The sequence below is a fragment of the Emys orbicularis genome, chromosome 9 (genome assembly GCF_028017835.1).
Source record: "Emys orbicularis isolate rEmyOrb1 chromosome 9, rEmyOrb1.hap1, whole genome shotgun sequence".
Lineage (NCBI taxonomy): Eukaryota > Metazoa > Chordata > Testudines > Emydidae > Emys > Emys orbicularis.
This window is the reverse complement of record NC_088691.1, coordinates 56,812,877-56,825,349: the sequence shown is the minus strand read 5'-3', so window position 1 is coordinate 56,825,349 and position 12,473 is coordinate 56,812,877. Positions and strand designations below refer to the sequence as shown.

General features: G+C 40.9%; 1 protein-coding gene across 1 annotated transcript in view; it reads left to right on the top strand.

Moving 5' to 3' along the window:
* The window catches only part of PCCB (propionyl-CoA carboxylase subunit beta), a 66,293-nt gene that overhangs the window by 27,008 nt on the left and 26,812 nt on the right, over positions 1 to 12,473 (top strand). The window contains exons 7-9 of the mRNA XM_065410758.1: positions 3,553 to 3,661; positions 8,079 to 8,199; positions 11,463 to 11,544. Of these exons, the coding sequence (XP_065266830.1) occupies positions 3,553 to 3,661; positions 8,079 to 8,199; positions 11,463 to 11,544 (312 nt within the window). The remainder of the gene's footprint in view (positions 1 to 3,552; positions 3,662 to 8,078; positions 8,200 to 11,462; positions 11,545 to 12,473) is intronic.

Genomic DNA, 12,473 nt, shown 5'->3' with positions numbered 1-12,473 from the left:
AAGCATGTATTGATTTTGTTTTATATGTCATCCTTCTGCTTCCAGTATTCTTACGATCTCATAAATCGTAGCCTTTTGTGACAAACTTAGATTTATAGTGAAAACAAATATATCTCAGAGCTGTGATGTTATATGGGAGCTGATTGTCAGTGAATCAAACAACCTGGCGTGTATACTGTCCCCTATGAATAGCAAACCTGGTATTTTTGTGAGTAGCCACTGATGGGCTGGATATCACAGGGGAATGTTTCAAAGGAGCTCAGGGACTGGGATGCACCTACTGTTAACCTGCAAAGAAAAGTGAGGGCTAGCATTGCCCTGAGGACATTGCTTGGGTGGCTAGCAGGCTGTTGTCAGGCAGCTGACACCCAGTTAAGCACCATCAAGTCTCACGTTGGAGGCAGAGGGGTAACAAAGTTAATCACGGTCTTGGGCACCCCGAAAGAGCACCGCAATGGGAATGCAGCATCTGTTGATAACATGGAGCAATCTCATCTAGATTTAGAATCATGGATGTGCTTTCATCTTTGGAACCCGTAGGAACTAGAATCCCTTACAGAAACTTCATTCATATAAGAGCTGCTAGCAATGGCCTTATGCCATATTTTAAATAAAGAACACTTGAATATTTTCCCCAAAAAGCAGTTTTATGCTTATTTTTTGCATTGGAAATATACTATCTTCCTTGGGTCTGTTGGATGTAGATTGAGAGCTTTCGCAGCCCTTAAATAAAGGGGTTGGGATGCTGAATCTTAAACAAAGAAAGTTTTTTCTCTCAAATTGTTGCTTTTCCCCCTAAAATAGCTATATAATTCAGAGGTTTAAACAGTCTAAATAACAATAATTTCCCCTCTCAATCAGTTGTACCAATTCTTCTAAGGGAAACAAGTCCTGAGTATTTTTACATAAAAAAAACAAGAAGAAGGAACTTTTAAAAACTTACAAGTTTCCATCATATACAGTAACTCCTCAGTTAACATCATCCCGGTTAACGTTGTTTCGTTGTTACATTGCTGATCTATTCGAGAACATGCTCGATTAAAGTTGCGCAATATCCCTTATAACGTCATTTGGCTGCCTGCTTTGTCCACTGCTTGCAGGATTCTCTGGAAGAGCAGCCCGTCCTCATGGGGGCTTGGAACCAGGGTGGGCCAGCAGCCCCCCTAAGTTCCCTGTAAGTAGGTGTGCAGGCAGTTCAGGTGTCCCTCCTCCCACTGCCTCGCTTCTCCCCTCCTCTGCCCTGGAGCTGCTCCTGGGAGCCTCCTGCTTGCTGTGCGGGTGGAAAGGGGAAAGAGGGGTGCTGATGTCAGGGTGTCCCTCTCCCCCTGCTCCTGTACCCCATCTCCACAGAGGAGGGGAGGGGGGACATGACAGGGCTCAGGAGGGTGGGAGCTTGCTGGAAGCTGCTGCTGTGTCTGAAGTAACTTGCTGATCTACTTAAAAGGGCAGCATACTTAAAGGGGAAATGCTCATCTCTCTGTCACACACACACACCCCACCCACACACACCCCCAGTCTCCCCCAGCGTGGAAAGTCGGCAGCTGTGCATGCGCCATCCGGAGGAGGGGAGGGAGTGGCGCTCTCCAGCGGGAAAGCATGGGTTCATCAACGTTCAGTTTCCTCAGGAAAGTGTTTGCAGCCACTGCTGTGTGTGTATTGTGTTTTCTCCCTCCTGCCTCAGTCCATGCTGCCTTGTAGAGTGTGAGGCTACATTAACAACAACGTGTTAACCCTAGTTCATCATTTAGCAGCATGGCATTCCCTGGGAAATATCCCACCCTCTTCCACCCTCTGACTCCACCACCTCAACCAAGCTTCACAATCACCATTGCTGTGTACAGTATTAACTTGTTTGTTTAAAATTGTTTAAAACTTATACTGAATATGTATATAATGTCTTTTGTCTGGTGAAAATTTTTTCCCTGGAACCTAACCCCCCATTTACATTAATTCTTATGGGGAAATTGGATTCGCTTAACATCATTTCACTTAAAGTAGCATTTTTCAGGAACATAACTACAACATTAAATGAGGAGTTACTGTATTACAAAAAGGCAAAAAAAGGCACAAACCTCATATGACTCGATGGCACTGAAATCAGACCTGCCTTTGAGGGTAATCACGGCCTCCCAGTTGGATTTTGAAGATCTGATCCATCTCCTTGTTTCAGGGGCTGCTTGCTGTGGAATCTTCTCAGGCTGGTGGCAACTCACTGACTGAAACAAGGCCAGGGAAGAGGCAACTATTTGGGTGGGGTCTGCTGGGGTTGGGTTGCAGAAGGTGGGGAAGGAGAGAGATGATCTCCCAAGCTTTCCTCAGTGTTTCCAGAAGCAGAATTTTAGCCCTGTAAAGGGCTGCACACAGACACTTGTTATGGGAGTTGGTTACATCTAAGATCACTAGTAACTGAAAGATATTAAAGAAAAAATGTACCGTATATACTTGATCATAAGCCGGTTAGTTTATAAGCCAACCCCCTCAAGATGGATAAGTAAAAATGGAAAATATTTATAACCCGTTCATAAGCCGACCCTATAATTCAGGGGTCAGCAAACTTTGGCTCCCGTGCCATCAGGATAAGCCACTGGTGGGCCGAGATGGTTTGTTTACTTTGAGCGTCCGCAGGCACAGAGGTAAACCTAAGTAAACAAAGTGTCCCGGCACGCCAGCTGCTTACCCTGACGAGCTGGGACAGCAACTGGTGGGGAAATTTTTTGGGGGGGAGAAGCTGGGAGTCAGGGGAGTAACCCCTATGACCACCCTCCACATGACCCTAGCCCAGGACACCCACACTCTCCCCATCCCATCCCTTCCCACCTTATCTGGGGAGGGCCAGGGCCATGTCCCTTCCGTTGGTGTGCTTTGTGCATTTGACTATACAAGAGACATATTGATGCTGGCTATACACATACACAGAATTAGGCAGTTTTCCTAGTTGAAACTTTTGTGTGGCTTGCACAGAAAAAGCAGGTATTTTACTGTTCCAAAATCTAGCCTATTACTGACAAGGTTTTATTTTGCTTAGTTTGGGATATAAAATAATTGCACTGTTGATGCAATTGTGTGTAAACCAGAATGAACTTTTGTCCCAAATTATTTTTCTGCATAAGTCGAGAAAGAAATTGTGTAGACAGGTCAATAAATCAAAAATAAAAGATGTGGGGAAATGCCAAAACTGTAGACACACTGAAGTGCCTTTGGATTAGGGTTGGGTTTTTTTTTTCACTTAAAGCCAGGGATTCAGTCTCAGGCTTCATTCTCTGTCTTTAATGAAGAATGCAGAGGACCCTATCCAAATTAACAACACACAATCTGTGGGAAATTACTACATTTTCTGGGGATTTTCAACTAAATATGTTGCTTAATTAATTTTGACTCTTAAAAAAAAAAAAGGGGGGGGGGGGAGTCCTTGAAGAAATTTCTTCTGTGTTTCACCTTTTTTCATATCCCTTTAGGGAAAGTGTGAGAGAGGAAGAAAATCACCTATATTTTTTTTTATCTGTGAAGTGCTGTTGTAGCTTGGAACTCACACTTCGCAGTCTACTTTTTCAGGACACATCCTATCTGTTCATCACTGGCCCTGATGTAGTCAAGTCAGTTACCAATGAAGATGTTACCCAGGAACAGCTTGGGGGAGCAAAGACACACACTGCAGTATCAGGTGAGAGCTGATTACACTGCTCTACAGACAAAATGCTTCTGAAATAAATGTAGTCAAACTTTACTAATTCTGGGTCACTGAGAACGAAAATGATGCTTAAAATTGTTGATTGGCTCTAGTTTTCAAGATATGCTATTGGGTCAGTATATACGACCCTTGACTTGGGAATGGCGGAGGATAAGTGAGTTATAAAGGGAAGGGATCTCAATTTAAACCAGAAATGACTAAAATACATCTTTGACTGGATCTATGAATAAATCTATGACTGGGTTTGGACAGTACTTGCTTTTTAGGCAAAACAATGAATGATGCAATCTGAAGCTGGTGTTGCGTCATACATGATATGAATTGCATCATGTTATTCCTAGAAGTTATGGATGATGCAATCATAACGAAGCTTACATCGCTCTGCTGAACAAATTGCCCTATATCAGCTCTAGAAATCATACAGTGTCGTGCTCTCTTATTTGTCAGTGTTTGATTTTGCAAAGGGACACATTTCTGTTTAGCCAAAGTGAGCAGAGATGCCTCGTACTTGTGTGAACCGTGCAGATAACTTCTGCTATGTTTGTGGTGAAGTGACTTTTGCATCACAAAAGCGCAGTATAACCACTATGGTTAAGAAAGCCTATCACCTTTATTTTGGCTGCAAAATTGGAGATCGGGACAAGAGGTGGGCCCCACACATATGCTGCAACACTTGTGCAACAAATCTTCGCCAGTGGTTGAACAGGAAAAGGAAATCTATGCCTTTTGCAGTGCCAATGATTTGGAGAGAGCCAACAGATCATACCAGCAATTGTTACTTCTGCATGGTGCCTCCAGTTGGGAAAGGTGTGTCAAAGAAGAAAAAGTGGACTGTGCATTATCCAAACATTCCATCACCTATACGCCCAGTACCCCACGGAGAAGGACTGCCGGTTCCTGATGCACCAGAATCATTCTCACTTGAGTCAGACGAGGAAGAGGATGAAACTTCTGGTCCTGAACCATCAATGTCACAGGACCCACATTTTCTCCCATCCTCCTCCTCTGAACCACACCTCATAACACAAGGTGAACTGAATGACCTTGTCAGGGATTTGGAACTACCCAAGAGTAAGGCAGAGCTGTTGGGCTCCAGACTACAGCAGTGGAATCTCCTGGCAGGTGATGTTAGGGTTTCCATGTTCCGTGACCGTCAAAAGGATCTTGTCCCATTCTTCTTCAGGGAAGGTGATCTTGTAGCCTGCAACAACATCCATGGTGTGATGGCAGCCCTCAACATCGTTCACGATCCAGATGAGTGGAGACTGTTCATTGATTCATCGAAGACAAGTCTTAAAGCTGTTTTACTGCATAATGGCAATGTTTTGCCATCAATTCCAGTTGGTCATGCAGTCCATATGAAGGAAACCTATGACAACATGAAACAACTTTTGAGATGCATAAACTATGACCAACATCAGTGGCAGCTTTGTGGTGATTTGAAGGTTGTTGCTCTCTTGCTTGGTCTGCAGACTGGATACACAAAGTACTGCTGTTTTCTCTGCGAATGGGATAGTCGTGCAAGAGATTCCCACTACATCAAGAAAGATTGGCCACTCCGACAGTCATTGGAGCCTGGGAGGAAAAGTGTTCAGCATCCACCACTTGTTGAATCAAGGAAGATTTTGTTACCACCCTTACACATCAAGCTGGGTCTGATGAAGAACTTTGTCAAGGCCATTGACAAAACACAAGCAGCTTTCAAGTACCTCCGTGGAAAATTTCCAAGGTTAAGTGAAGCTAAGATAAAGGAAGGTGTCTTTGTTGGTCCTCAGATTCGTGAACTTCTTCGAGATGATGCATTTGACCATGCATTGCGTGGCAAGGAAAAGACGGCATGGAAAGCCTTCCAGTTAGTGGCAATAAATTTTCTCGGAAACAACAAGGCAGACAACTACAGGTTGTTGGTGGAAAACCTCCTCAAGGCATACAAAAGCCTTGGTTGCAACATGTCACTAAAGATACATTTTTTGCACTCTCATCTAGATTTTTTTCCACCGAACTGCGGAGCAGTGAGCGACGAGCACGGCGAGCGATTTCACCAGGACATTGCAACAATGGAGAAACGCTATCAGGGCAAATGGAGCCCATCAGTGCTTGCAGACTATTGCTGGACAGTGACAAGAGATGCTCCATTTAATGAATACAAGAGACAAGCCAAGAAGCGCCGAGTAGACCCTGAATAGGACTAAACTATGTACAGAATAGTTTTTTGCCTTTTGTTTCATAATACATTTTATTTATATAACCCTTTTGCTGATTTTTAAAGTGTTACATAAACAGGACGGGTGAAATATTATCATGTAAAGCAACCATAAACACATGAAAAGACCTAGGTTTACAATTTATGATTAAAACTCTACTATCTACACAATATACATAGACATAAAATGTAAAAACTTAAATATCTTAGAAACAGTAGCCAATCAGTTGTTTTAATTGTCGTATTTGAATTGAGCACATCAAAATACATAATAAATAGCACATTTTATCTCTGAAGCAGACGACTTCTCAAAAATTGTAGACCAGTGTTATTTTACTTAGTTACCGTATGATCCAGTTTTCCAAACTGAATGAATCAGCAGTAGATGTTAGAACTACTTTTTCTCACTAGGGGCCTCCATGTGAAATTCTTCACTAAAGGTTATGGGGTTTGGGGCATTGGATTTTGGGCACTGAATAGCAGTAGTTATTTTTGCACTTTGTAGTATATCCATGGAATAACAACTACTAGACGTGCATTGAAGGTTTTAAGCAAGAATAATATGATCCTTTCACATATGAGGGGGAGTTCATATATATTTTCAAGTCTTTTAAGTAATTTTAACTCAAGATTATGGAGTGTTTTACTGCATTATGGTAGCAAACCTGTGGCTGAATTTGCCATCCCTTTCCAGCATTACTTTTTCATTCTCTTCTAATGCTTCTCTTCCTCTTTTGGAACAAAGTTACCTATGCGACTTCTTGTCTTGGAGACGACTTTAAAAATCTGACTAGTGTGAGTTGTATGGCTGTGAAAGTTTACTTTTTTTGTTGAAAGAAAGAAAATGTTGCCATAGTTATAGTTGAAGCTAGTTCTTCATTTTAAGCTTAATTTTGTCCTCCTTTCTAGCTTTGAGAAAACTGAATTAAACCCATGTGAAAATGTCTGTGTGAGACGATGCTAGAGTAGGTATTTTAGGGGAAGCTAAGGGGATGTTGGACAAAGTGATTTTTAAAATTATCCATTCTTAGAAATTGTCAAGTCTCTGAACTCTTTTTCTGGCTCATCATATCTCAGAAAAGACTTGGCATAGCTCCAAAACTGTCTTATTCTGTTGGCCTCTGTGAGGACTGGTGTCTTTAGCTAATTTAGTGGAGTTGGTTTGGTCAATCATTTACTTATTAAAAGTTAAGTCTATGTGAACACACTGCATCCCTGAATGGGCCCAGACAGGCCTCATGGCCTTGTAGACTTCTTAAGGCCCAGATCAGAGTAGGCTGTCCATTTGCAGAAGAAGAGGAATGTTAAGCATAGGAAGGAGGGAATGTGGTATGCATGGAATATGAGGAAAGGGGTATGTAGGGGTGCCTATGGGTATCACTGCAGACCTTTCAGAATCTATCTACTTAACCATTTCTACTGCATCCATCACTGTAGTATCTAGGCATTAAATACACCAATGAAGAGTAAGGAGCAATATCAGTTGCTCTCTCGGAACGGACCACTTTCTCCACACCTCATTAGTTTTTCCCATGAGTAGGCATATGCAGAGGACACTTGAAGACGAAATAAAGGTTACATACCTATAACTGGAGTTCAAGATGAACTCTACATATTCATACTTCCCCACCTACCTTTCCCCACTTCCTCAGAGTCCTGCTTACCAAAGGACCTGGAATTAAAGAAGGGAAGGAACTGCAGGGGATGGAGCACTCATGCCCCTTTTATACCCTTGCTGTGCAATGTTCTGTATTCACTATGAGGAGGTCCAAGGAAAGTGCACGAGTGCGACAGTGGGCACTGCTAGCAAGAGTTCTACCATTCAAGCTGTACTGGTCAAAGCCTGGCATGAGTGTTTATGCAGAGTCCATCTCAAAGAACTCTGGTTACAGGTGAGTAATCTTCATTTGGGTCTACTACAACATCCTAGTATCCAACCACAATGAGCTGCAAAAAATAGTAAAGCTATTTTTTAAAATATAAAAATAAGGAGAGCTATCCAGAGCTGTCAAGGAAGGAAGATTGACATACTTAGATGCTTCTTGGACACTTCAACCTTACTGGAGTTGAAAACTTGATGGCTCTGCTGGCTTCAAAAATCTTGATACGGTTGATGGCTTTATTGACGTGTTAAAAAATCCAAATGGAGCCCTTGTAAAGTAGTATTATTTTGGCTTTTTTCTCCAGGGGTCGCACACAGAGCCTTTGAGAATGATGTAGATGCTTTGCTCAATCTCAGGGAGTTCTTTAATTACCTACCTCTCAGTAACCGTGATCCAGCCCCTGTTCGCAAATGCCATGATCCTAGGTAAGTGAGGGGCTTGTACATGATATCTCATGTTGTTGTCAGTTTAATGTCATGTGTTTTTCTGACAGTGTGAATACAAGGAAATGAGCATCTTGCAGCTAGATTTCTGATTTTTGCCTTCTTCACTGATTAATTCCCTCTTCCAACATGTATGTGTGCACATGTTTTGTTAGCTCTTTGTTTAGGAAGTGTTTAGCAGTTTTATAAATCATTGTCCCATAGCTACCAGAAATACAGTATTAACAATTACAAAAATGAACTTACCAGTCACTGTTTAGAGATTCATCCTGTGTTCCTGTGAGGCAGGAATAAGTTATAGGACAAACCTCCTTACCCAGAAACAATATCTCCAGGATTATGTATTTTCTTAAACAGGAAGACATTTCTGCCTTTTCCGATATTAACAAACCAAGAGAGTCTATGATACTGATTTAATATTCTGAGAAATTTGTCAAATGTTATGTTTGTAGTCTTTTGCCGTGTATGAACTCAATGAGTAAATTTTCCATATCAGTAGCATCCATGTGGGTTTTTTTTTTTTTTTAAACAATTACTCTAATGTCAGGCAATTTATTTTTTTCTGTGAGAGGCTACCAATAATCTTGCAGCTACTAAGACATGAGAGATTAATTCTCTATTTCCTTGACTGGGATCCATTTCCACTAGCAAGCCTCAGAATGATTACTACAGGATGCCCAAATAAATTTGTTAGTCTCTAAGGTGCCACAAGGACTCCTCGTTGTTTTCACAGGATCTCTGTGTAATAAATGTTCAATAGTTTGTAATATGAAGTTATGAACTGCATCTCAGTGCTCTAATAATTTGACATGTCCAACATATATGCATAAAATAACCTTTTTTCACCAAAATTTCTCCAATGTTTCTCACCATCCATATTTTTTAATACTTGCTATTCAGTGGGTACTTACACCAACATCTTAAATGAATTTTCTCATATAGTGTTATGAATCAAGAGCGCTGGTCTTCCCCCCCCAAATCTAAGCCCGTTTCTCTGAGGTAATATGTCTGCCTAAATCCTTGTCCTGTTATATCGTATATATGGATATTTTCTTGCCAGAAAAATTGTCAGTAAATACTGATGTGAATTATGAGTTATAGTTGTTTCCTGTTAGTCCAGAAGCTGTTGAAATTAGTTTCCTCTATAAATGAGTTTATTTACAGTGCTGAGAAATATAGGGTTTTATTCTATCCTCATTGAAGTCAATAACAAAGCTCCAATTGACTAGCTTTGATCAGGGCCATAATACCTAAGTTGAAAGTACTCGTCCCATGGGAAAGCAGGCCAATAAAAATTGGTGTTGTTTTCTAAAGGAGTTAGAAGACTCTCTTCAGTAAACAATCGGTCAGCCATGAATATTCCATTTCTCTTCCACTCTGAATAACTCTAGTTCATTGTTTGTGTTAAAGTCTGGACTATAGGCAAAACCCAAAGGGAGGCTGTCACTGCCTCTTGGTGTGGTCTTTTGAGGAGTCTCAGCTGATTTTACTGAACTTCCTTAGTTTATCCTCAATCAGGTCCATTACTGGACCCTCAACCTAGTTAAGTCTTTCAGCCCTTCAATTGTAGGGCTAGCAGTCTCCCTTACTCTCCTGGCTGTTTTCTTGGTGCAGGGCTGTTTTCTTTGTTATCCTTGGCCTTTCTGCCTCCCTTTCCTTCTCTGTACTCTCTCTCCTTTATAGCAGGTCTTGTTTACTCTGTTGGTTGCAGCTGTGGGTGCCTGCCTCCATGATTGGCAGTTCTGGCAGCTGCGTGGGGGATGTGATCAAGCTGCTTGCTTGTAAACAGGAAGAACTGTCCTCCCCCTCTGTCTACGCTCAGTATGAGGTTTATAGACCCCATTACAGAGGCCCTTGCCAAGGGGTGCCTACAGATTTCTGGAGGTGTAATTTTATTAATCCTTGATAACCTAGAAATATTACTGAAATTTTCTTGTTCAATAAAAACTAGTATTTGCCTGGATTAGAGTGCCTCAACCAACCAACAACTGCCTACAGTTGGCTGGTTTGATAGTACCATATTATATTTGGAGCAGCTAGTCCATTCTGCGTAGTGGGTCTGTGTAAAGTAGCTGCACCCATTCTCAGCCTTCTCTTACTTGTATAATTCTAACAGCATCCTCTGGATAACTGCTGGAGTTTTATGATTTGAAGAAGGCTTTGAAACAAGACTAGTATCCTGGGCTAAACGTTCATTTTATTGAGGGCTATTCTCTCTCACCAAGAGACTGTGGTATTCCTCCAGCACTCCAGAGCTCTGTGTATTTCCTGTGATGGTTTGATGTTTTCATTGTACAGATCCTCTAGGTTACTTGAGATTGGATTCCCAAGTATCTTGCAGAATTTTTTAGCCATTTATACCCAAACATTTTCTGGACAGTTGATATCTCTGAGTCTGTTAAATGTATATCTTCTTTTATTTTTAGCATGATTTAATTAAAATCAGTTGCTTTCTTCAAATTAAGGATTTCTTTAGATAATGATTTTAGGGAAACATTTGAGTAAAATATTATAACCGCCACATGACAAACTATTTTACTGTGTATTCCTGCCAGTTTTATTCCATTAATAAATGTCTTCTCCCTTGTGCAAAAGACTTTGTGGCCAGTGGAGAAAGCAAAGGAGAGAAGTCCCCCGTCCCAGCTCCCCCATATAACTCAGACAGGAAAGACATCAGCCCATGGATTTGCATCACTGCTTTAGGGCTGATATAAAGAGCAGTAATTTTATTTCTTTTAATTTAGACAGGTTGACTAGAGCTTTGTATGGTTACAGGCAACTTTTTCCTCACTGGTGATTCTCTCCCTTCCCCCTCCTGCCCTCCAACTGTGTCCAACCCAATGGTTGGGGAGACAAAAATGAGAAGGCTTCTCTCCTTTCCCTTAAAAACTATATTCTGTCTCCCCCCACCGTACCATCTCTTGGTAGTAGCTGGCTCCTGTGTTACTGTGGCCAGCAGAGCCTGCAGCAGACGGAAGATGTACAGATCCTATAGTCCTGCAAGAACACACACACATACACACCTCTGTTCTATCTCTTAATGCATAAGTCACCAGGTTAAAACTAAGGAATTATTTTTTTTTCTCTGTATTTGGAAGGCTTGTCTGAAGATGCCAGCATCCAGATAGAGTCTTGTCAAGCAGTCCCCAATGGGAGGAGTTAAAGGTGTATGTCTTCTGTATGGTAATTAATCTGGTTTTGTGAATACTCATGTCATTTTTAATTACTTTGCATTTTGTCTGAAGTAATCGCTTGGTTCCTGAGCTGGACACAGTTGTCCCAATGGAGTCTACTAAAGCCTATGATATGGTCGACATTGTACATTCGGTAAGCCTTCTGTTCTAAAAAAAAAAGTATTTATGTGACAAATTATTAAATGGCTCAAAATGCTGGATGCAAACTGGCAGAATGCCACAGGAGACCTACTTACAGTTAACTCTGTCTTCACAATAGCCATTCAGATAATTCTTTCTCCATGCATTGATCATAAACCCAGAGGTAACAAAAAATGCAAAAATAAAGAATCTAATGTATGAAAGGAATTTTAGATTTGGGATTTGTCTTTAGGACTCATTTTCCTCTTTCAAATGTCCATCCATCACATAGATGGAAGACAGTATTGTTCATGTTTCTTTTCTTAAAAAGTGGATAAGACAGTCCCCAGATAAAAAACTGGAAAATTGTACACCTTAGTGCCCTTATCTTTTTATTTCTCTTAAGTGTTTAAATAATGTTGTGTGTTTTACTGTTTTCCTTAATTTAAAGGGAAGCAAACTTTGGTGATTCCAATCTATTCGTAGAAACTTGAATTAAAAGAATGTTATTAAGTTTCCAAAGTCAAGCACTCAGAAGTTTGGAAATACCAGAATTGCATGGAATGAGGCACAGGTGTCCTGTGGTAAAAAATAGTACGTGATATCATAATGCAGATGTAGCATTAAGGATACTTAAGCAATATTCATACTGGGGATTTGTAACTTTTTTAGTGCTTTATTTTGCAGTCTGAATGTTCTTAACATATTTTTCATGTTTTTTAACAAAAAATAAATATCATGCGATTGTTACAATTTCCCCTGCAGGTCATCATCAGGGTTTGAATTTTACACCTCCAGATTCATGGCACAGAGCTCTACCACTTGAGTTAAATGTTAGGTGTCATATGCTGTTATCCTCTGTGGACCAGCCACAAGGGGATAGTGTGCAACACACTGAAGCAGTGGGTTACATATACAAGAATAGCTCGACTGTACTGGGAG